Here is a 20,331-nt window from a genome sequence, read left to right on the forward strand (position 1 = left end):
CGGGGATTCCCCGCCGTGTTATTTAGGCTTTAGCGTTGCCGAATTCACTCTACACTGCCCGGGCGCGTTTAGCGAGTTTCTGACAACGTCGCGTCATGGGCAATTTCATTTAACATGAGAAAAAATAATTCATCTGTCCGAAATAATTTTTCTTTAGGAATTTTGCGAAATATGTTGTTCTAAAAACTACTATAATCTTTTAAACACTCCAATTGACAAAGCCAATTTTTTTTTTTTAATTTTTCCGGTTAGCTAGTCAATTGTAATTGAAGAAAAACGACACGCGGCGAGGTTTCTCTCACAGGGTGACCAATCTCGGGTTAAAACCCTCAAGTTAGAAAATTTGGCCTCTTCGCTCCTGAATCATCATCCCCAGAGATACAGAATCATCCAAAAATCCATCTAACTCTTTTATCCACAGCTGAAGCCTCTGAATTTTCGAAAGACAATGGACAATCTCAAATGAACGCCTCAAAAATTCCTCACCACCAACAAATGATTACAGAAGGCATTGAAAAATCTGTTTTCGTAATCGAAAACTCATTAGGCGGAAAAAAATATCCGGAATAAACGAGACCACACACGGATTACGCGCTACACATGCGATTCGCTCCTTTTCCCGGATATTTTTTCATGTGAGATTTTCTCTAGATTAGTAAAATTATGAAAAATTATCCAAGATCTATGAAATTATTTCCTTTATCTGTCATCATCATTATCATGGCTCACTGAGTTTTCTTCCCCGACATTTTTTCCCCTCCAAATGTTCCTCGTCCCATTTCTTCCTCAAAAACGCATCCTAACACTATTTTGTCCCCTTCGATTTCCTTTCAATTCCCCCACTCAATGTTATTTACATAGAAAATACATTATTCAATATTCGATTTTCATTAGGAATAATTAACAGCACGTGTACGTGCATAAAATGCTCCAACAATTATTGATAATAACGCTGAGATTGAAACGAGTTGTTTCAGACTTCAATTAGAATGACTGACTGTATTGGATATCTCACTCATTTAAGGTCAATCCTAAGACAATAATACCCAAAAGTAAGTCCCCATGAATTTCCTAAAAAAGATCTAAATTACTTAATTTACTGCAATCTCATAAATTATTGAGTTTTTCTATCCTCATGTTCTTGATGCAGGCAACATCAACTGTTCGACTCAAATGAGAAATTATTTGTTAATCAATTGTTTGAATCAAATGAGAAATGCTTTCATGAAATTTTCATTCTTGACAATACTGTATTTCACTATTTGTCAGGTATCATTGTACTATTCGCCATCATCGACAAATAATGTAATTTCCGTCCCGGCGGGCGCAAAGTTACAATTCCCTCCCGCTTCGCGGGAGGGAACTCTGACTTTGCGCCTACGCCGAGACGGAAAATCGCGTTCTAACCACGGGAACTAAAATAAAGGACCCTCAGCCGCGTGCTTACCAACCTCGCCTTCGGCTCCGCTGGTAATTGCACTGGCGGCTGAGGATCCTTTATTTTCCCTCCCTAGGTTAGAAATATACTAATAAACCAGTTAATTTTTATTTTTAAGTACTTAACAAAAATGTATCATACACGCTATGAGTCCCATTATTGCCTGACGCTGTCGGACTCTTTATAAATTGAAAAAAAAAATTTTTTTAATTCTTGAGAGTTGAATATCGCAGAAACTATGTAGTACAAAATTTTAAAAAAAATTCACCGTATTCGGAATTTATCAATCTACCACGAATTAGTTTTTTAAAAACATCGCAAGAACCGTTTTCTCAAAAGATGGAAAAATTGAGTTTGGGGAGAGCCATGACCCCCGTTTGGCCTCTGCCTCCCGTTTTAGAAGCCCCTATTTTATTATTTATTCTCTCCTAAACTGTGCAAAACAGGTAGATTAAACAGGTCAATTTCTGGACGAGGGTTAGTTTCTGGACGATTTCAACTTGCATTGAATATTCCACAAATAAAATGAAAATTGTATTGATTATTTCACCTCACCATAATATCCCTTGTGTATAATCATGTGATCAATTATTTTCTTCTATTGATCAACATTTAATAAATAAAAAAATTATGACCCAGTCGTTCAGAAATTGGGGGTTTCGGCTACATTCAACTATTTCTCAATTTAATTAGTCTTTGTTTTGTTATTTTCACTTTAAACTATTGTTTTCTGCTAATTAAAACATTCTTGAAGGTATGGAAGCCATCATATCCCCATTTAGGTGATTCTTTTATTTTAGATCCTACACGAAACTCGAATTTCCTTTGACCGTCCAGCAATTGGCCTGGTCACCCTAGTTAGAATGTTTTTCAATAGCTGGGGGCTATTATAAATATTATCTATGAAAAACATGGGAACAATCTTAAGGGGAAACAAAACCCCTGTCTATATCAACTTTTAGAATTGTGCAATTATTATTTTTTAGTTATGAAACTACTTCATTGGCTCAATAATGCAATGATCGAGTCGATAAAGAAGTTTCATGGGTCAAAATTAATAATTGTAGGAGAAAACACAATTCTAAAAGCTCATGTAGACACAGCAGTTCCGTTTCCCTTTAACAAAAACGTGTTTTTTTAGGGATATTTCTTAACCCACTTTGTTTCTCGGTAAAAAGAGCATCGGAAGTGAATATTTTTTGTCTATTACCAATGTTCTATCCACACACACACACATACATCATGATTAAAGGAAATTAAATATTCAATACTCTTTTTTTCTTTATGAATAGAATTAATGAACAGCCATGAAAGGAAAATAAAGGGGGGAAAAAATAGTGCTAGCATGAATTTTCAATGAAGAAATGTCGAGGAAATTTTGTCGCAGAAGAAAAGACCGGCCAGAATTATCATTTCCCTTCCCGAAATCCAAATTTCCCCTGAAAAATTCGTCCCCACCTGCTATGAATTACACAAGTACTCATGAACCGTCACGAGCCACTGAATTCTGTTTTCATCAAAAATGCATTCGCAGACGCAATCAAACCCTCACTAAATCCCCAACACCCCACGAATCTACAAACCTGAATGAATTTATGAGAAAGTTTCTTCAGCTACAAAAAAGGTATTTTTTAATTCTAAACAATCTAACCAAGTCAGACGATTTCAATTACTAAATTATACTATCATTAAACAGTTCATCAAATTCAATTTAAATCGATTATATTAGTATGGAACTCATTATATTGTTGCTGAACTTGTAGTTTGCTTCACAAATGTGGTTCTTGATGAATTATGTATATTTTCGGACATAAATAAAATCTTTCATCGATCAATCGACTCCAAACTTCAAAATGCCTCCCAAAACTTCCCGATAAAAAAAAATCTTCTCCACCTGCTACAAATTTCACAAACACCAATGAACCGTCACGAGACATCGACTTCTATTTTCATCATCAAAAATCCACCCACAGTCACAACCGACCCCCCGTGAATCCCCAAACACGCCAGCCCTCCAAATAATCCCCCCACAATCAAGCAATACCTCTGTTCATTATTAAACTGTAATTAAAATTTTTCAATCAATCAATCAATCTACTCCAAACTTCAAAATCTCTTCGAAACTCCAAATTTCCCTATAAAAACAATTCTTCCCCACCTGCTACAAATTACACAAACACCAATGAACCGTCACGAGACATCGACTTCTGTTTTCATCATCAAAAATCCACCCACAGCCACAACCGACCCCCCTGAACCCCCACACCCCCCGTGAATCGCCAACAGCCGATGACAAATAACTCACCGAAACCCCCCAGGCCTTCAAATAATCCACCTAGTATCAAAAAATACCCCTGTCAATTATTAAACTTTAATCACTATCTTTTAATGAATCCACTCTAACCACTTCAAAATCCCTCCTACAACTCCAAATTTTCCTATAAAAAAAATTCCTCCCCACCTGCTACAAATTACACAAACACCAATGAACCATCACGAGACATTGACTTGTTTTCATCATCAAAAATCCACCCACCGTCACAACAGACCCCCCGTGAATTCCCAAAGACGCCAGCCCTCCAAATAACCCACCCACAATCAAGCAATACCTCTGTTCATTATTAAACTCTAATTAAAATCTTTCAATCAATCAATCAACTCCAAAACTCCAAATTTCCCTATAAAAAAAGTTCTTCTCCACCTGCTACAAATTGCACAAACACCAATGAACCGTCACGAGACATCGACTTCTGTTTTCATCATGAAAAATCCACCCACAGCCACAACCGACCCCCCTGAACCCCCACACCCCCCGTGAATCGCCAACAGCCGATGACAAATAACTCACCGAAACCCCCCAGGCCTCCAAATAATCGTCCAACCATCAAGCAACACCCCTGTCACGTTGCACTCCACACGGAGCACATCCAGGAATGAAAACCCCTGGACATGTCGCCTATATGCTCAGTCCCCTCAAACGAATCATAAAATGGATTTACCTAATTGTCCGAAGGGCGTACGATCGCAATGTCTCTGGGACCTATGGGCGATAAGCCCGTTGAACTAACGACGACACAATTATCTCCTCGCGTTATCATTTGTCGAAACTTTTACGATCACTTACAAATCAGCATGCCACCATTTTACCATACGTCACTTCAAGTCAAAACCCAACGAGTCAAAAGCGTATTCTTCGGGATTGCTGCAATTGTGGGCGAGCATTGAGGAGTGTGAAGTGCTTTACAAGCAGTTTGGACAACAGAATGAAGTTAGAATCGTCTCTGGCGTCTGAGAGTTGGTGGCAGTGGCCATTTTGCTCGGGTTACGGAGGCAACTTCAGAGTTTTTCGTGTCCACATGGGATTTTGGAGGTTTTCACTTGTTTCTTCTGTCATTTTTAGTTGTTTTTTGTTGGAGTGAGGATGAATTTTGAGAGGAGAGTTGAACATGTCATTGTTGACACCAGTGCTTTCATCAAAAATGTCCCTCTCCAGGTGATTATACTCATTTGTTTGGATGTAAATGGGGGGTTTTGGGGTGGAGGTTAGAGAAAGGATTTTTTATCCTGTTTTTTTAATCATTTTCCTGGGTTTTTATTGAGAAAAACGATGTTTATTCGAGGATTATTTATGAATTCTGAAAAGTGACTTTAGTTTTGACATTCTGGAGCTAAATGGGCGGGATTTTTCCGCTGGGGATTTCATCTGTCGTGCTGATGAGTTTACTACTTCACTTTTTATGTCAAAAAATGAGAAAAAATGGGGCTTTAATCTTTATGTCGATCAGAAGGAGGCCTCACAAACATCGCTAAGAGAGCTTTTTTGAAAAATTTTCATTTTTTGAGTTTTTGGAATTTTCTTCTCAAAATTGGCTGACGTCAAAAATTTGAAAAATTAGTAATATCTAACTACGTCATAAATCATTGAAGGATGCATTTTTCAATATTTTTCGAATCATTATTCAGGATATAATAAGAAAAAATCTGGGAAAATTCATACCTGTAGCAATCTCAAGAAAAAATTGCAAAAACCCGAAAAATGAAGATTTTTAAAGTTTTATTTATGCATAGTTTTATTTATGCCAAAGTGGTCTCTTTTCATGCGGACGTCCATCGCATGAAAAGAGACCACTTTGGCACTATTGGAGTTATGTATATTCCCATAATCTTGATCTGATTCTGAACATTTAGAGCCCAGAATGAACTTGATAGCGTAAAGAGTGACGACGCTACAGAAGATCGAAAAAATAATTTAACATGGTTTTAAATGGGAGTTGGCAAGAGAAAAACGTGAATATCTCGGAAACTAGAATCGACAAAGTGGTCCCTTTTCATGCGGACGGCCACATATATTCTGTATCTGTCAAGCCAAATTCAAGTGAAGTCAATCCATTGTGACTTGCGTCGTGAGGAAACTTGAAGATTCCATCAGTGAAAAAATCAAAACTGCATTTCTTCTCATTTTTTTTACGTAAAGGATATCCAAGTACTTCGGCTATTTTTTCTCCGGTGAAATGCTTTTTTTTATACTCTTGTAGTCAAACATCAGAGCTTTTATTTAAGCCCCAATTGGCCCTGAGTACGGGCATATGACAATGATTGACGGTGTGAGCGAAATTCATGGAAATCAATTTTTATAGGAAGTTGGAGAGAACATTATCACTGAACAGAGTGTTATCAATGAAATCAAGAGTAAAAGACAGCTGAGGAGACTCGTAGTGCTGCCTTATGATTTGGTGATCAAGGATGTCTTCCCTGAGAATATCCAATTCGGTGAGAATTTCTAACAGAACAATTTTATTTCAGCAGCAAAGTGGTAGAACGATTCAAGTCGACCTAGCTCTTAGCTGAGTTCTCGAGGAATATCTCGAAATCTAGGGGAGGTACCGAAATTTTCGTGAAGACCTTTGTTGTACCCCTCAATTTGCTCTACAAAAAAGGTTATAACATAAATTTTGCTACCTGCCTTGGATTTCAAGATATTTATTGAAAACGGGACAATAGTCAAAATCGACTTGTTTTACCACTCCAGTGCTAATTTGCAAAAGAATATCGCGAGTTCTTTTTTGTAACTGACGAAAATTTTCTGCAAATCATGTCTTGAGATTTTCTCTCGACCCCTTTTATCATTGAGATAATCTCATATTTATTCAATTTATTCATTCTATTTTCTTTTTTTTTCATTCATTTATCCAATCATACCATATCTTCATTTAATTTGTTTCTCCCGCTATCTTTCGATAATAATCTTCTGAGGAAAATTTCAAGAGATCTTATTTGCAGAATTTCCTCCTCAAATTCCTCATTACGAAGATAATCCCACATTTAATTACACAAATGTAATTATTCTACAGTTTGATGAAACTTGTATTTAATTATTTTAGTCAGAGCTATTTCATGTCTTTTGCGCTGGACTAATTCTAATGCTCAATTTCCTCATTACAGTCACGGAATTTGCGAAGAAGACTGGAGACTACACGAGTCTCTCTGCCACAGACATCAAAGTGATAGCACTGACTTACCAATTAGAAAAGGAGAAAGTGGGTACAGATCATCTTAAAGAGTCTCCTGCAATAGTCAAGACCCTGCCAGCGACCAGAGCTGAACCCCTAGCCCACCCCAAGAGTATCATTGGTTTCTATGTCCCTGGGGATGATGAAAACGAAGGGGAAGACTCCGAAGATGATGGAGAAGGTGATGAAACTCTCACGAATCCAGAGGTTGTCAAAAATCTACAGAACAGCGAGGGAAAACCAGAACCTGTGGACAATACACAGCAAGAGGAGAGTGAAATCCTCGAAGGGAGGACGTCACAGTCACCTGACAGTGATGTGGATGGGACAGATGAGGAATCCGAGGGCTACCTCACAGCTCAGTCAGACCAAGACTCACAGACAGAAAAAACCGACCTCATTTCCAAGTTTGAACGTCTAAATTGTAATGCTGACGAGTTTGAACTCGAAACTGGTGCGGAGAATGCTGACGAGATACTCGCACCTGTCGGGAAAGAGTCCAGTGAGGAAGAGGAGGAGGAGAGCACAGAGAGCGAAGAGGATGATGACGAGGGCTGGATCACACCTAGTACGTAGTCAATTGATTTTTTCCTTTCGAATGGAAGTTTTGCAATCGTTCAAATTAAGTTTTGTTTTTTATTTGGAATCGATGGAATTAAAACTTTTTTTCCCTCAAATGTAGGTATTGTTGAGCCCTAGCAATCGCCATTAATTAAAGTTTAATTCGTTTATTAATTTTTTAAAGTTTTTAAATTTTTCGAAAAAAAAATTTTTCACCCGAACTTAAAAAATTTTCTGAATTGATTGAATGGTGGTTTAGAAAACTTGTTTCGATGTCCCTTTGGCCGAGTTCGAAGATAAAGGCGATAGCAATAATCGTTATTTTGATTTATTTCAAAATTTGCCAAAATTCTGTATTTTTTGAAAATCAGAATTCCGGGGATATCTTTGGATATCTTAAAATGTTCGTTTTAATGCCATTAAGTCGAAGTTAAAAGATGATTACGATAGCTATATTGATTGATTTGATTTTTATGATGATGGTTGAAAATTTTGGATTTTTCATGAAGTCCCCTGACAATGAGCTTTCTGGCGATTTCCTCAAATGTGGTGTTTCAAATTCATTCAGTTATGTATAAAGAACATTTTTCCATTAACATTTTTTCGAAGGGCTGAGGGGAGAGTCTATAGAACTGTAAAAAAGACAATTGGTTGTATAGAACAAAGCGATAATAAGAATAATTATGATGATAACATTCAACTAAGTTGAAAATCTGCAAAATTAGTTGAAAAGAAATCCTATTCAATTCAATAAAATGAAATAAACAATGAATTATACATAATAGAAGCAAATGATGTGCAAAATAACCATTCGGAAGCATTCGCTAATTTATTAGCAAAAATAAATGTACTATATTCAATACAAGAGCAATTTCCCACTGTTGCTTTTATTTTGAAGTCCATTTGGATGGAAATGGATGCCAATTAATTTTTGTATGTCAATAATTTTGATATTCATTTCTCAGGCAATGTGGCACAAGCTAAAAAAGAAATGGAGTCAGACATAATCTCGGACAAACCAGCCAAAGTCGCGTGCATGACGACTGATTTTGCCATGCAGAATGTCCTCATGCAAATCGGTCTCAATGTTGCTGCCTTGGATGGTCGGGTCATCAGACAAATGAGGACGTTCATTTTCCGGTGTTACGCTTGCTTCAAGACCACCAGTATCATGACCAAAGTATTCTGCCCCAATTGTGGACTCAAGACACTCAAGAAAGTCGCTGTTTCGTTGGATGATCAGGGAAATGAGAAGATTCATATCAATTTTAGAAAACCTCTTTCTGCTAGAGGGAAAAGGGTAATCTGTAACTTGAATTAAACTTTCAGTACACAATTTTCTTCAATCACTGGAAAAAAGCATCAGAAAAATTATTTTCATTCTTTAACATCAATTCTTGTATAATAGTCAATTTTTAATTGACTCAATTTGCATTTGACAATTTTTTGAAATTGATTTTCTTGGTGAACACTCATTTTCAATTTTTTTTTCAGTGCATTTCTCTCGTAAAAAAAGAATGTCCCAACATTTTCATCAGTAACTTGATTCATTGAAGTTATTCCTCGAATTTTTAAGAATCAATTTCCCTCTTTAAAATGGTATTTTAAGGATTTTCTCATATTTTAGTTCTCCCTGCCAACTCCAAAAGGAGGAAAACACGCCAACAACCCAATCCTCTGCGAAGATCAGCCAGTCCCTGATCAGAGGCCCTCGAGGCTCGCTCGAATGAAGAATGACCCCCTCAACGACGACTACATCGCTGGCTACTCACCTTTCATAATGAGAGACGTCAATTCCAAATCAGCAATGTTAGGAATCCGAGCTGGACACTCGAACTTCAAATACTGGATGAAGAAGAATCCTAATGAGTCTAGGAAAAAACGAAAATGAACTCTTCATAATTTTTATAAATTCTAAATAAAATTTATGCAATAAAGAATGAAAAAAATCAAAGAAAGCGGGATGTTTCCTTTCTACTCAAAAATATTTCTTATTTAGTTGGAGTTTAATCAGAGTTTAAGCCAGGTTCTGTCAGTTAACAATTTTTGAGCGGCAGTTAAAATATCGATTTTGGGAAAAATATCATTTTTTTTAAATTTGTATGAAAAATTGAATTTTAATTGGTGTCAATGAATAGAGCTCATTCAAGTCTATATTCATGAAAAAATTCATGGAATTTGGTTGATCCATATAAGACAATTTCCAAAATTAATTATTAAAGTCCACAAATGGTCGATAAATGATAAATTTTTTAATGAAAAAAAAAAGAAAAATTGGGAGAAATCAATCGGAAGAACGGAAAATTTGTAAAATTATAAAATGTAATAAAATAGTTGGGAATGGATATATTTGGTGGATGCTTAGGGAAACGTAAGAGACTTGGGAAACTAATTCTAAGGAAATATAGGTATACAACAAGCCATATAAAAAGCCTCAACAAAATTAAATTTTTGAAAGTACAAAACCATAACAATAATTGGCGAAAGTCCATATTTAGTCACCCTAACACAAAAAATTTAGAAACTTAAGTTTGAGTGATTGCAAAACTTCCATTCGAAAGCAAAACAAAAAAAATGCTCCGGGTGAGGATCGAACTCACGACCTTAAGATTATGAGACTTACGCGCTGCCTAACTGCGCCACCGAAGCTTATGGACACAAGAAACCCAGGCGCCACAAGAGTCGCACGTCGAAAAGCCCCAACCACGTGTTCAATCTATAGTCTAACGGACATTGGCCTCTTCTCGGGGACGTTCGGTGACTTGAGTGGTCGGTAGTGGGGGTGCCGCATCCCAATGCAGAGGAGGAAGAGTGGGGGGAAAGCACCGAAGATGAACGAAGTTCTGAAAAATGTAGCGAAGTAGTAAAACGCTGTGACAATTCTACGATTTTTTGTAGTTGTCCATTTATCTCAAGATCAAGGGGTTCCAGGAGAAAACATCAAAGGACTTTTTTCTAGCTGATGAAATTTCCAATGAAAGTTGTCTTGTGATGTTTTTCTCTAGGACAACTTATGACTGAGATAAATGGGTAGTAACATGAGCTTAGATTTTGAGAATGGGAAATTGTCAGATGTATAATAAATTATTTGTCTCGCTAATGAGGATTTAATGGGAAATAACAGGGAACTACTTTTTAGGAAATTTCAGTAGGCAAAAAGTAGTTTTGTGACATTTTTTCTTCGGAACTTATTAATTCCCACGATAATTCGATATTTAGGGACGTTTAACATCGGCTCTTTCTGCATAAAAAACTAATCATCGACTTGTAAAAGCCAAATCTTTCTCCCAATTCATCTCGTTAACGACTAATTCTAACCGAAAACACCAAAGGACTTTTTTGTAGAAAATTTCATGAGCTGCAGAAAAGGTTTTTTTACATTTTCTCCTCAACCCACCCCTCACCATGATAATTCGACATTCAGAGACGTGTAAAATCGATTCCTGCCTAAAACCAATAAACTTCGTAAAAGTCAAACCTTTCGCCTAATTTATCTCATTAACGAGTAATTCTAACCGAAAACACCACAGGACTTTTTTGTAGAAAATATCATCAGCTGCAGAAAAGTTTTTTTGTCATTTTCTCCTAAACCCACCCCTCACCAAGATAATTCAACATTCAGAGACGTGTAAAATCGATTCCTGCCTAAAACAAATAAACTTCGTAAAAGTCAAACCTTTCGCCTAATTTATCTCATTAACGACTAATTCTAACCGAAAACACCACAGGACTTTTTTGTAGAAAATTTCATCAGCTGCAGAAAAGTTTTTTTGTCATTTTCTCCTGAACCCACCCCTCACCAAGATAATTCGACATTAAGAGACGTGTAAAATCGATTCCTGCCTAAAACAAATAAGCTTCGTAAAAGTCAAACCTTTCGCCTAATTTATCTCATTAACGAGTAATTCTAACCGAAAACACCACAGGACTTTTTTGTAGAAAATTTCATCAGCTGCAGAAAAGTTTTTTTGTCATTTTCTCCTGAACCCACCCCTCACCAAGATAATTCAACATTCAGAGACGTGTAAAATCGATTCCTGCCTAAAACAAATAAACTTCGTAAAAGTCAAACTTTTCTCCTAATTTATTTCATTAACGACTAATTCTAACCGAAAACACCAAACGACTTTATTGTAGAAAATTTCCTCAGCTGCAGGAAAGGTTCTTTGTCATTTTCTCCTAAAACGACTCGTAACCAAGATAATTCCAAATTATGCAGACACGCAAAACCGACTCGTTCTGCTTCATTGTTGCCACTGAATCGTCAGTCTAACTATACATCTCCACTCTCCACAGCTCCATACTTCGCACGTCCGCACCAACACAGTTCCCGAGTATTCCCCAACGACAGACGCTAACCCTCGCACCTCCAAAACAAACGTCGCAGTTTTATTTCATTACATTAGTCCCTCCAATGCACCAATGTTGTGTCCAAAAGTGTGGGACTTGAAGGCCCCCCAGCATCACAATGAAATAGCACGTTGGAGCAAACCGGAAGTGCCCCTGACAATTAGTAATCATTACTACAATCACTCGGTAAGTCATTCGTGTCCACAGTCAGAAGTCATTACATTTTAAGTAGTCAATTCAGTTTCTCTCGTCTCTTTGTCTTCCATTCTTTCAAACGTTTCTGTTACTGCGACTCTAGATATTTCGATTTTTACGTAATCCCTCAATTTCGCTTTATTTGTGGTTTTGGATTGCTGCCAGGTGTCTGTTGTTGCTCCTCGCAAGAGACAACTTCCCGTGGATATTGTTGACTGTGTCCTAGAGGACAGTGACTACTACAAAGTCGAGGGACTGCCGGCCTCTCAAATCGTTGATAAGGAGTTCGTCGAGGCTTTTGTTAAGAAAGGTAAATTGGTCGCATATTTTTTATCATTATTCATTTTTTTTATACGGGTGTTTTCGCCAATTATTGGTATGGTTTTGCAGGGGAAGTTGGCGTAAAACGGACCCTTGACTTTTTTTAAAATGTTAATGAGGGGTCGAAATGTTGATAAAATTTAATAATTTTTTTTCAGTTACAAAGAACAATTCTTTCCCTTTGTGACGAGCCTAAACTGAGCTCAGTTGGTCAATTTGTTTCTGAGTTATGAATAATTTTAAAAAAAGTCTAAAGTGTCCATTTTCCCCCACCCTCCCCTACTTTAAAAAATTTAGTTTTGTTGGGGCTTCTCATATGGCTGTCTTGCCATTCAAAAGGCATAATTTTTTTTTTCATTTTCCACTGAGAAAAAATCCAGTGTAACGTTTTTTGAAGGCTCTATTCAGCTAATTCAGTATTGTTAGGTTTTTTACTGTTGTATTGTAAATTTTGGTCATTTTATTATATGTCAAAAGTTATTTATATTCAAAATTATGTATATAAATTTTTAACATAAATAACTTATGTATGGAAATTTTCAATATAAATTGTCTTTAACATATGAAAAGGAAATTAAAAAAAAATAAAAATTGAAACGGAATACTTCAGAAAAAGTTACACTGGATATACAAAGAAAACAAACACAACTAGGGGAGGATGGGGTAAAATGGACTTTTTAAAAATTACTCATAACTCAGAAACAAATTTATCAATTGAGGTCAGTTTAGGCTCATTACAAAGAGAAAGAAATGCTCTTTGCATTGAAAAAAAATATTGAATTTCATCAACATTTCAAGCAGTCATTAACATTTAAAAAAAAGTCAAAAGTATCCATTTTAGCTGTACCGACGTATTTTTTTTCCAATGTATTCTTTCCAATCCGGAATTAAAGTTGAAGGTCTCTTCACGTTTTCTAATAAATCTAATCCTTATAGAGATAGTAGCGTATTGCACATAATGAAAAAGAAAAATAATATGACCAGGAGGGTAATTACGCGTTATTTTCGAGGAATGTCAGGAGACATTGAATGTCAGACATTAAAATCAAATTGAGCCGTTTGACTGCCATTCATTTCCTAAAATTCATTTGACTCGGGGGGCTGTACCACTTGGGTCTCCTTGAACACTAGAATTGGACAGTTTCCATCGTTTTATTATACACTTGTGTTATTTTTAGGGGAATTAACTCTCTTGTCGATAAATACGAGAATTGATCTCGAAAATTGCATCTGCGTTACCCCGAAAGGTCAACTTGTGCTCTCTCTGAAGGTTGAGGACTACCAGAGACTTGGAATCGAGGGAAAACAGTCCTACTTCGATAGATCCAGGAGTTCTCGTTTTGGTGAGTCTTCTGAATATTTTTTTTCTTTTTGAATTGAGGAAAAAGGTCGTATGAATCATTCCAATGCCCTTCTGATGAAAACCTCGATTGTTTCTCAAATGAGCTGTTTTAGGAGGAAATGTCTGTTGACATCTGTCTTCGGAACCTTTTGTGATTGAAATAATTCCACATTTTAAAAGAAAAAAAGCTAATCGTGTCAGAACACCTCAACCCCTGTCCTGCCCTGCCCCAGAAAATTTAAGAGTTTGGTACAGATTGTCGAGACAATAAAATTAACGAGGAATTATGTTATTTTCATGGACATAAATTTACATTAACTCCATTAAAAAGACGTTACGTTAATTTAATTAACGCCAATGAACAATAACCTCCTCAATGAGATTATTTCACTGACAAGAACTTGTAAAAAACAAAAAAAATTTCCTTGGCTTCACAGACAATTAATGAAGATCTCTTGGTATTTTTCTCTAGAACTTCGTGATCCAGTTATTCCACATTTACGAATACAAATTATATTGCCAGAAAATTACATTGACTCCATTAAGAAAACATCAAGTTAATTGAATTAATGCGAATGTAAATCAACCGCCTTAATGACATTATTAAAAAACTTAGAAGTTTCTCATTTTTGCCTTGACTTCACAAACAATTAATGAAGATCATGTTGGAACTAAAAAAGATTGCCACAACAGTGTCTCTAGATATTTCCTTTTTTGATAAAAAAAAGAAATGTCTTGATATTTTCCTCTATAACTTTTCGTGATCGATATAATTCCACATTTACAAAACCAAAAAATGAACTCGTTTGTTAGAACAGCCAATCCTATCCCAAAAAATTTTAGGTTTTTGTTTTGTACAAACTATCGAGATAATTAACATCATCAATAAAATAATTTCATTAACAGGAAATTAGATTGACTCCATTAACACAACATTAAGTTAATTGAATTAGCGCGAATGTAGATCAACCTCCTTAATGATATTATTCCACCGACAAGAATATGTAAAAATCAAATCAGTTTTCCTCAATTTTGTCTTGACTTTACAAACAATTAATGATGATCATGTTGGGGCTAAAAAAGATTCCTAAAACCTTTTGGGATCGAAATAATTGCATATTTACAAAAACGAAAGAAATCGTACAGTCAAGGCCACCGCAAAAAAATTGAAGGAAACCACCGAGATAATTTACATCATCTACGACACCATTAAGAAGACATTACATTAATTAAGTTGATGTACATCAGCCTCTTTAACGAGATTTATACATTAAACATTAAAGAAGGTGATTTATATAGCGCTCCATATCTTTGTGGCGTCGTAGGAAATGATTGAATGGGATTTGGATGAGGTAGGAGGCGAACCGGGATAAATAAATGTAGTTTTGGAGCTGAAAAAACTCTTTCAACAATATCTATAGACGTTCTGTTCTCACAGGTCAATAACTTCCCATTTACAAAACAAAAACAACTCTTTTGATGACACAAAATCGAACGAAAATACCCAGCCCAATCCAAGAACGTAAAAACCCCATTTTAAGGCCCGAGTGGATTATCTTTCGAACGGGATCTTGGTTGTTTTTTTTTATTTTGATAATCTGAAATGATCTCCAATTGCTATTCAGGTTTACATAGCCCGCGAGTCTCTAAAAACTATGATTGTACAATCAAAAAAACGTTGAAAAATAGCTGAACATTTTCAAAGAGCGTTTTTGAATAATATTGGGAAATAAACTCAATGGAGAGGAAATTGCAAATTAATAATTTGATGTATCTGATGGCTGTCAGGTCGTCATTTGTCACAGTAGTCAATGGCTGTCAGATCATTGGTTACCATGATAAATTATCTATTCCCTACTTCTTCTCTATTGAACTTATTTCCTAATCTTTATTAAAAACGCTCTTTGAAAATGTTCACTTTTTTCTACTTTTTTGATTGTACAATCATAATTTTCAGGGACTCCTGCGTGATGTGAAATCCAATGGAAATTGTGATATATTTTACATTATGAAGATGGAAAAACAATCGAGATAACGTTCGAAAGATAATCCATCCAGGCCTTAAAGTACTTTCCAACCATTCTAATGGTTCATACGACTTTTTCCAGCCCCCCCTCTCTAAAAATGCCCCGGAAGCATCAAGTGCCTGCGCTGCAGGAGCTTGCACTGTGCTCCATCGGCGAATACGTAACAGCTTTCGGCAAATCAATAGTCACCCCAATCTGCAAGCAATCATGCACAGACCCCCGAGGAGGTTCCAAACGGCTCCAAAGCCTCCTAAACTCGATGAAGCACCGCCTAAGCTCGAGCATCCCCTGGCACTTGTACAACCCAATGGCCTTGAAATCCCTAAACGCCATAAAGTCCCTGATAAACGAGCGTAGAAACTCTTACAACGACTTTCAACCGATGAACGTCTTCCTCACGGAGGTGAACGTCCTGGTGAACCTTATCGAGGTGCTTTTGCACCACAATCTGCGGTCGATGGAATTCGCGGAGTGGCCGAAAATAATGCGCCATGTTCTCTACAACAATCTACACAATATGTCTGGGCTTGAGGTCCTGGACCTCGGCTCGGGCTCCGCGGGCTGGCGAACGTCGGAGATTGAGAAACTCATCATCAACGGGGTCTCGCACATGCCGAATCTCCTCTCCTTCACCCTGTGCTCAGACTGCACCGACAACATCATCCTCGTGGTCGGAGAAACCTGCAAGAAGCTCAGAACACTAGACGTGATCGCTTCCAGGTCAGTCACGGACAGGAGCATTCCCTCAATCCTCAATTGCCATTACTTGAGGGAGGTCAAGCTGTTCAGAACTTCAGTCTCCATCAGTGGCTTCGCCGATCTCTTGATCGGTCTGCCTTGGCTGGAGAACATCGGACGTTGTGACGACATCGGAGAAGTCTTCGAGTCGATCTCGCTCAAGGAAATGACTCAGAACGACTCGGAGAAGAATTTGGCGCTCAAAGTGTTGGAAACTAGAAATGTCACTATCGAGGATCTGTTCCTGTTCATCGACATGTGCCCCTTCATCACTAGTATCTCGATCATGTGCGACGAGAGGACTGATCTCAGGATTTTGTCTGCTTTGGAGCACCTGCAGGAGCTGAAGCTGTTGTCTTGCGACTTTTACGCGGATAAGGTGAACGATCTTTTGGAGCTTACGAATTCGAGGATCAAGAGTCTGCACCTGGAGCATGTGGAGGAGATTGACAGGAGTGCTCTGGTATTCATTAGTCAGTACTGCCCTGGGATAAGGAGTCTGACGTTTTACAATTGCGATTTCTCCGAGGGATTGTCCACGCAGTCCAGGACGCTGAAGATCGAGCCGTTCAAGTTCTTGGAGAGGCTCAAGTGTGTGGCGGATTGCGCGAGTTGTCATCTGGAGTTTTTGTTGAGCAGTTGTCAGGGGATCAAGTTCATTCAACTGGGGTCTTCCACGGGGGTTGGGGATGTGACGATGCAGAAGGTGTTTGCGGTTAATAAGATGAGGGAACTGGAGGAGCTGAAGATTCTTTATGGTGGGGATCTGTCGATGAGGACTGTCAGACTGATTATGGAGAATTGTGAGAGGTTGAGGAGGCTGAGTGAATTGGAGGGGTGGCATGGGGTGACTCAGGGGGAGCTGGAGAGTTTCAGGGAGGAACTGAGGGTCAATAATGTGGATTTGGACACTAGTCCTACTTTATCGCTTGCTTGAAGTTCTTTTCATGTTGAGATAAGGAGTTGGGGGAGCGGGGAGGTGGGAGCCGACAGGATGAGGAAATTTTGAAAAGAATTGGGTGCGTGGGGAAATATGTGAGGGAAGTTTTGGGGAGATTGACTTAAGATAATCAAATCTGAGTTCAGGAGTGGAGTGGGCTAATTACAAATTATCTGAAAAAATTGGTATGTTAAGGATATCCAAGTATTTTTTACAGTTTGGTACAGACCACATATGGATTCACCCATTTTCAATCATGAAATTTATCAATTAAATTGCGTGAAAGAAAATTGAAAAAAATCATGAATATTTAATGCCATTCAAATTATATGTTGCACATAATTTTTATTTTTTTAAAACATTCGTTGTTTAAAAAATAAATAATTGAAATAGTTCCAAATTTCGGAAAACTTTTTTTTTAGTCGTGAAATCGATTTCTGGTAAAATTTTGAATATGAATAAATTTGTTACGATTCTGAACAAATGATTTTTATGGTGAAAAATTAATTGTTTATGCAACAGAATTTTTGGACAGAATAACTATTTTTTTAAACATTAGTTGTTTATAAATAAATCATTGAAGTTGTTTAAACTTTCGGAAACCTTATTTTTTTAGGCATGAAATCGATTTCTGGTGAAATTTTGAATATGAATATATTTGTTACGATTCCGAACAAATGATGTTTATGGTGGAAAATTGATCGTTTTAAAATTATTTATAGAAATGCTTGTAATTTTAAAAAATTGCCATTTTTTAATTATTTTATCAGTCTTCCTCCAAAAGTAAACTTTCCAATTTTTTTCTTAGATTTTGAAAATGTTTTCTAACGGTTCAATATCGAGATTCAAATTCCGATCTGCAAAGTTTAAATAAGAAAATCATTGTAAAATGTTCGGAAACTTGAGCGCAAATGGGGCTAAAATGAAAGCTAATATCATAAAAATAGCAAAAGTACTTGGATATTCTTAATCCTGAATATCGAGGGAATCAATGAGTTTAGAGGAAATAACTAAACCTCGCAGTTCCAGAGATATGAGAAAAATAGAAAATTTCTTGAAATGTCTTAACAACGTCATAATTTTTTTTACTCATTTCGCCACTTCACAACTGAATGGGCAATTATTAATAGCTAAAAATATTTATTATGATGATAAGGATTGTAAGCCACTGTTGCATACCCTTAAATTTGTGATAATTTCATCGTAACGAACATTACGATTTCTTTGTGACGTGGATGTCAGCTGTACTGAGATGCCACTGAATATTGTTTTCCATTAATGTTAGTGATAACGAATGCTGGTACTAATTTAAATATTTATACCGTATTTTGTACACTAGTCTTCGAGGAATTTGTACATGTGGACTGTGATGACGCTTCCAATTTTGTTATTTTTACTTTATTTTGTATATAAATGTTTTTTGATGATTGGAGTTGAGTCGTATCTTTCATTATTTTTTACTTTCTGTTCCCACGAATTTTCTTTGGCTGTACTGTACTGTTTATACAGTCGTGCAAGTGGATTTGAGGGAGGAGACTTTTACACCGGGGAAGAAGAATTACGAGAGAGTGCGGAAATGTCTGGAGGAGAACCTGGAGGGGGTGTTTGATGTCATCTTCATTTGGGAACCACCAGGTGAAACTTTTTAAATCTTTTTTGGTGAAATTGAATGAAAAATGTGCAAAAACTGAAAGGAGGAAATTTATGAAAATTTGTATAAAATTGTAGAAATTATCAGAATAACAATATTAATTTGTGGATTCATACTGTTGCAAAGAAAAAAACGTGTGTCCATCGTCAGCTGCAGCCTGGTTCCACCAGAAAGGCTACAAAGTTTCGTTGTGTCGTCAGAGGCATTCAGAGAGATTGGAGCATAATTGCAGGATACCATCAGTGGGCCCTGATTGCGATGATGAGAGATTTCTCGAGTGGCTGGGAATCTTCAGTATTGGCGGAGACGTGTGAGTAATTGTTTTTCACTTGAATAAATTCAGCCACCTTCCCTAGAGGGTGTGATGGGTTGAAGCTATTTAATTTTTCACGGAGTTTTTTTTTCCTTTAAGCCGCCACGAGTGTATATATATATAGATATACAAAAGCGGGTAAAACTTTGAGCCATTCCCAGGGGCTAATTAATGGAATAAATGAGATGAAACTTACGTTCAAAAATTTGTTTTTCTTGTCGGCCCCGTGTGAAATCGAATCGGGCACTCCCCGATGTCAGGAATTGTGAGGGAAATAATTTTTTATTTTGGGCAATTTGACAGTTTTCGATAGCCATATTGTGTGACACATGCAGACAACTTCCGAGATCACGGTGGTCGATAAACCCATGGAGACTGATTTTATGGACTGCTGTGACATTCATTCAAAGAGAAAATTACTTAAGATCCTAACAAAGTAAACTGATAATTTAATCTCCATGGTCACATATTGGTATTCTCTCTGTTGTTATAGAATTAATGAAGATCCAGAGAATTATGTGAATAGTTACATACCTCCATGTCCCAACGCTCCGAAGGGTGATCTGTTGTACGCAGAATGGACGGGATTTTTCAGCAGAAAGAGGCTGGAGAAAATTTACAAAAAATTAGAAAATTACGTGGATCACACACCCTGGCTGAGCCTCCACGTCCAAGGATTCGCCGACAGTCCAGTCAGCTGGGGCCTGAAAGAGCATTCATTCCACACAGACGGCGACAATAGCTACACGATTGTCTTCCACGAGAATGGAGGAAAATTAATCAGCAAGAGTCTAAGTTCTAATAATAAACCCCGGAATATTCAATAAACTTGTTTTTTTTGTACTGAACATCAATTGACTTGTTTCTACCATGAAAAATAATTGAGTTGATGCGTGTTTTTGAAACAGTTGATGAGTTTAATCAAATTATTTTTAAGTACTTGAC

At 36.9% G+C, this 20,331-nt stretch overlaps 3 protein-coding genes and 1 non-coding gene across 5 annotated transcripts in view; 2 read left to right on the forward strand and 2 right to left on the reverse strand.

Moving 5' to 3' along the window:
* The window catches only part of LOC107035867 (E3 ubiquitin-protein ligase Su(dx)), a gene marked incomplete in the record, with an annotated part of 19,764 nt that extends 15,125 nt beyond the window's left edge, over window positions 1-4,639 (reverse strand). Inside the window, 1 exon segment of the mRNA XM_015253477.1 lies at window positions 4,438-4,639.
* Window positions 4,640-4,775: 136 nt separating this feature from the next.
* On the forward strand, window positions 4,776-9,437 carry LOC107035832 (RNA-binding protein NOB1). Its single transcript, XM_015253430.1, has 5 exons — window positions 4,776-4,931; window positions 6,076-6,208; window positions 6,881-7,516; window positions 8,475-8,809; window positions 9,137-9,437. The coding sequence occupies exons 1-5, from the start codon at window positions 4,860-4,862 to the stop codon at window positions 9,398-9,400; spliced, it is 1,440 nt and encodes a 479-aa protein (XP_015108916.1). The 5' UTR covers window positions 4,776-4,859; the 3' UTR covers window positions 9,401-9,437.
* A 647-nt stretch (window positions 9,438-10,084) lies between these two features.
* On the reverse strand, window positions 10,085-10,158 carry Trnam-cau. The gene has a single exon. It is a non-coding gene; the product is annotated as a tRNA-Met (tRNA).
* Window positions 10,159-11,821: 1,663 nt separating this feature from the next.
* Window positions 11,822-20,234, forward strand: LOC107035873 (ribonuclease P protein subunit p40). Of its 2 annotated transcripts, XM_015253488.2 has the most exons (6): window positions 11,822-12,045; window positions 12,220-12,364; window positions 13,554-13,718; window positions 18,932-19,057; window positions 19,200-19,383; window positions 19,880-20,234. In XM_015253488.2, the coding sequence occupies exons 1-6, from the start codon at window positions 11,932-11,934 to the stop codon at window positions 20,211-20,213; spliced, it is 1,068 nt and encodes a 355-aa protein (XP_015108974.1). In that variant the 5' UTR covers window positions 11,822-11,931; the 3' UTR covers window positions 20,214-20,234. The 2 variants fall into 2 exon arrangements, with proteins under 2 accessions (XP_015108974.1, XP_015108972.1); XM_015253486.1 differs by lacking the exons at window positions 11,822-12,045; window positions 12,220-12,364; window positions 18,932-19,057; window positions 19,200-19,383; window positions 19,880-20,234 and adding an exon at window positions 15,826-17,664 and having other exon boundaries at window positions 13,639-13,718.
* Window positions 20,235-20,331: the final 97 nt, after the last annotated feature.

This window comes from Diachasma alloeum, unplaced genomic scaffold (assembly GCF_001412515.2).
Source record: "Diachasma alloeum isolate Michigan unplaced genomic scaffold, Dall2.0 Dall_scaffold_00201, whole genome shotgun sequence".
In the NCBI taxonomy this organism is placed as follows: Eukaryota; Metazoa; Arthropoda; class Insecta; order Hymenoptera; family Braconidae; genus Diachasma; species Diachasma alloeum.

Bases quoted from the DNA above. Each gene is read 5' to 3' on its own strand.
- LOC107035832 (XM_015253430.1), top strand. From the start codon at position 4,860: ATGAATTTTGAGAGGAGAGTTGAACATGTCATTGTTGACACCAGTGCT. The intron at 7,517-8,474 runs GTACGTAGTCAA...TTCATTTCTCAG, and splicing joins CGAGGGCTGGATCACACCTA to GCAATGTGGCACAAGCTAAA. The intron at 8,810-9,136 runs GTAATCTGTAAC...CTCATATTTTAG, and splicing joins TTTCTGCTAGAGGGAAAAGG to TTCTCCCTGCCAACTCCAAA.
- LOC107035873 (XM_015253486.1), top strand. From the start codon at position 15,842: ATGCCCCGGAAGCATCAAGTGCCTGCGCTGCAGGAGCTTGCACTGTGC.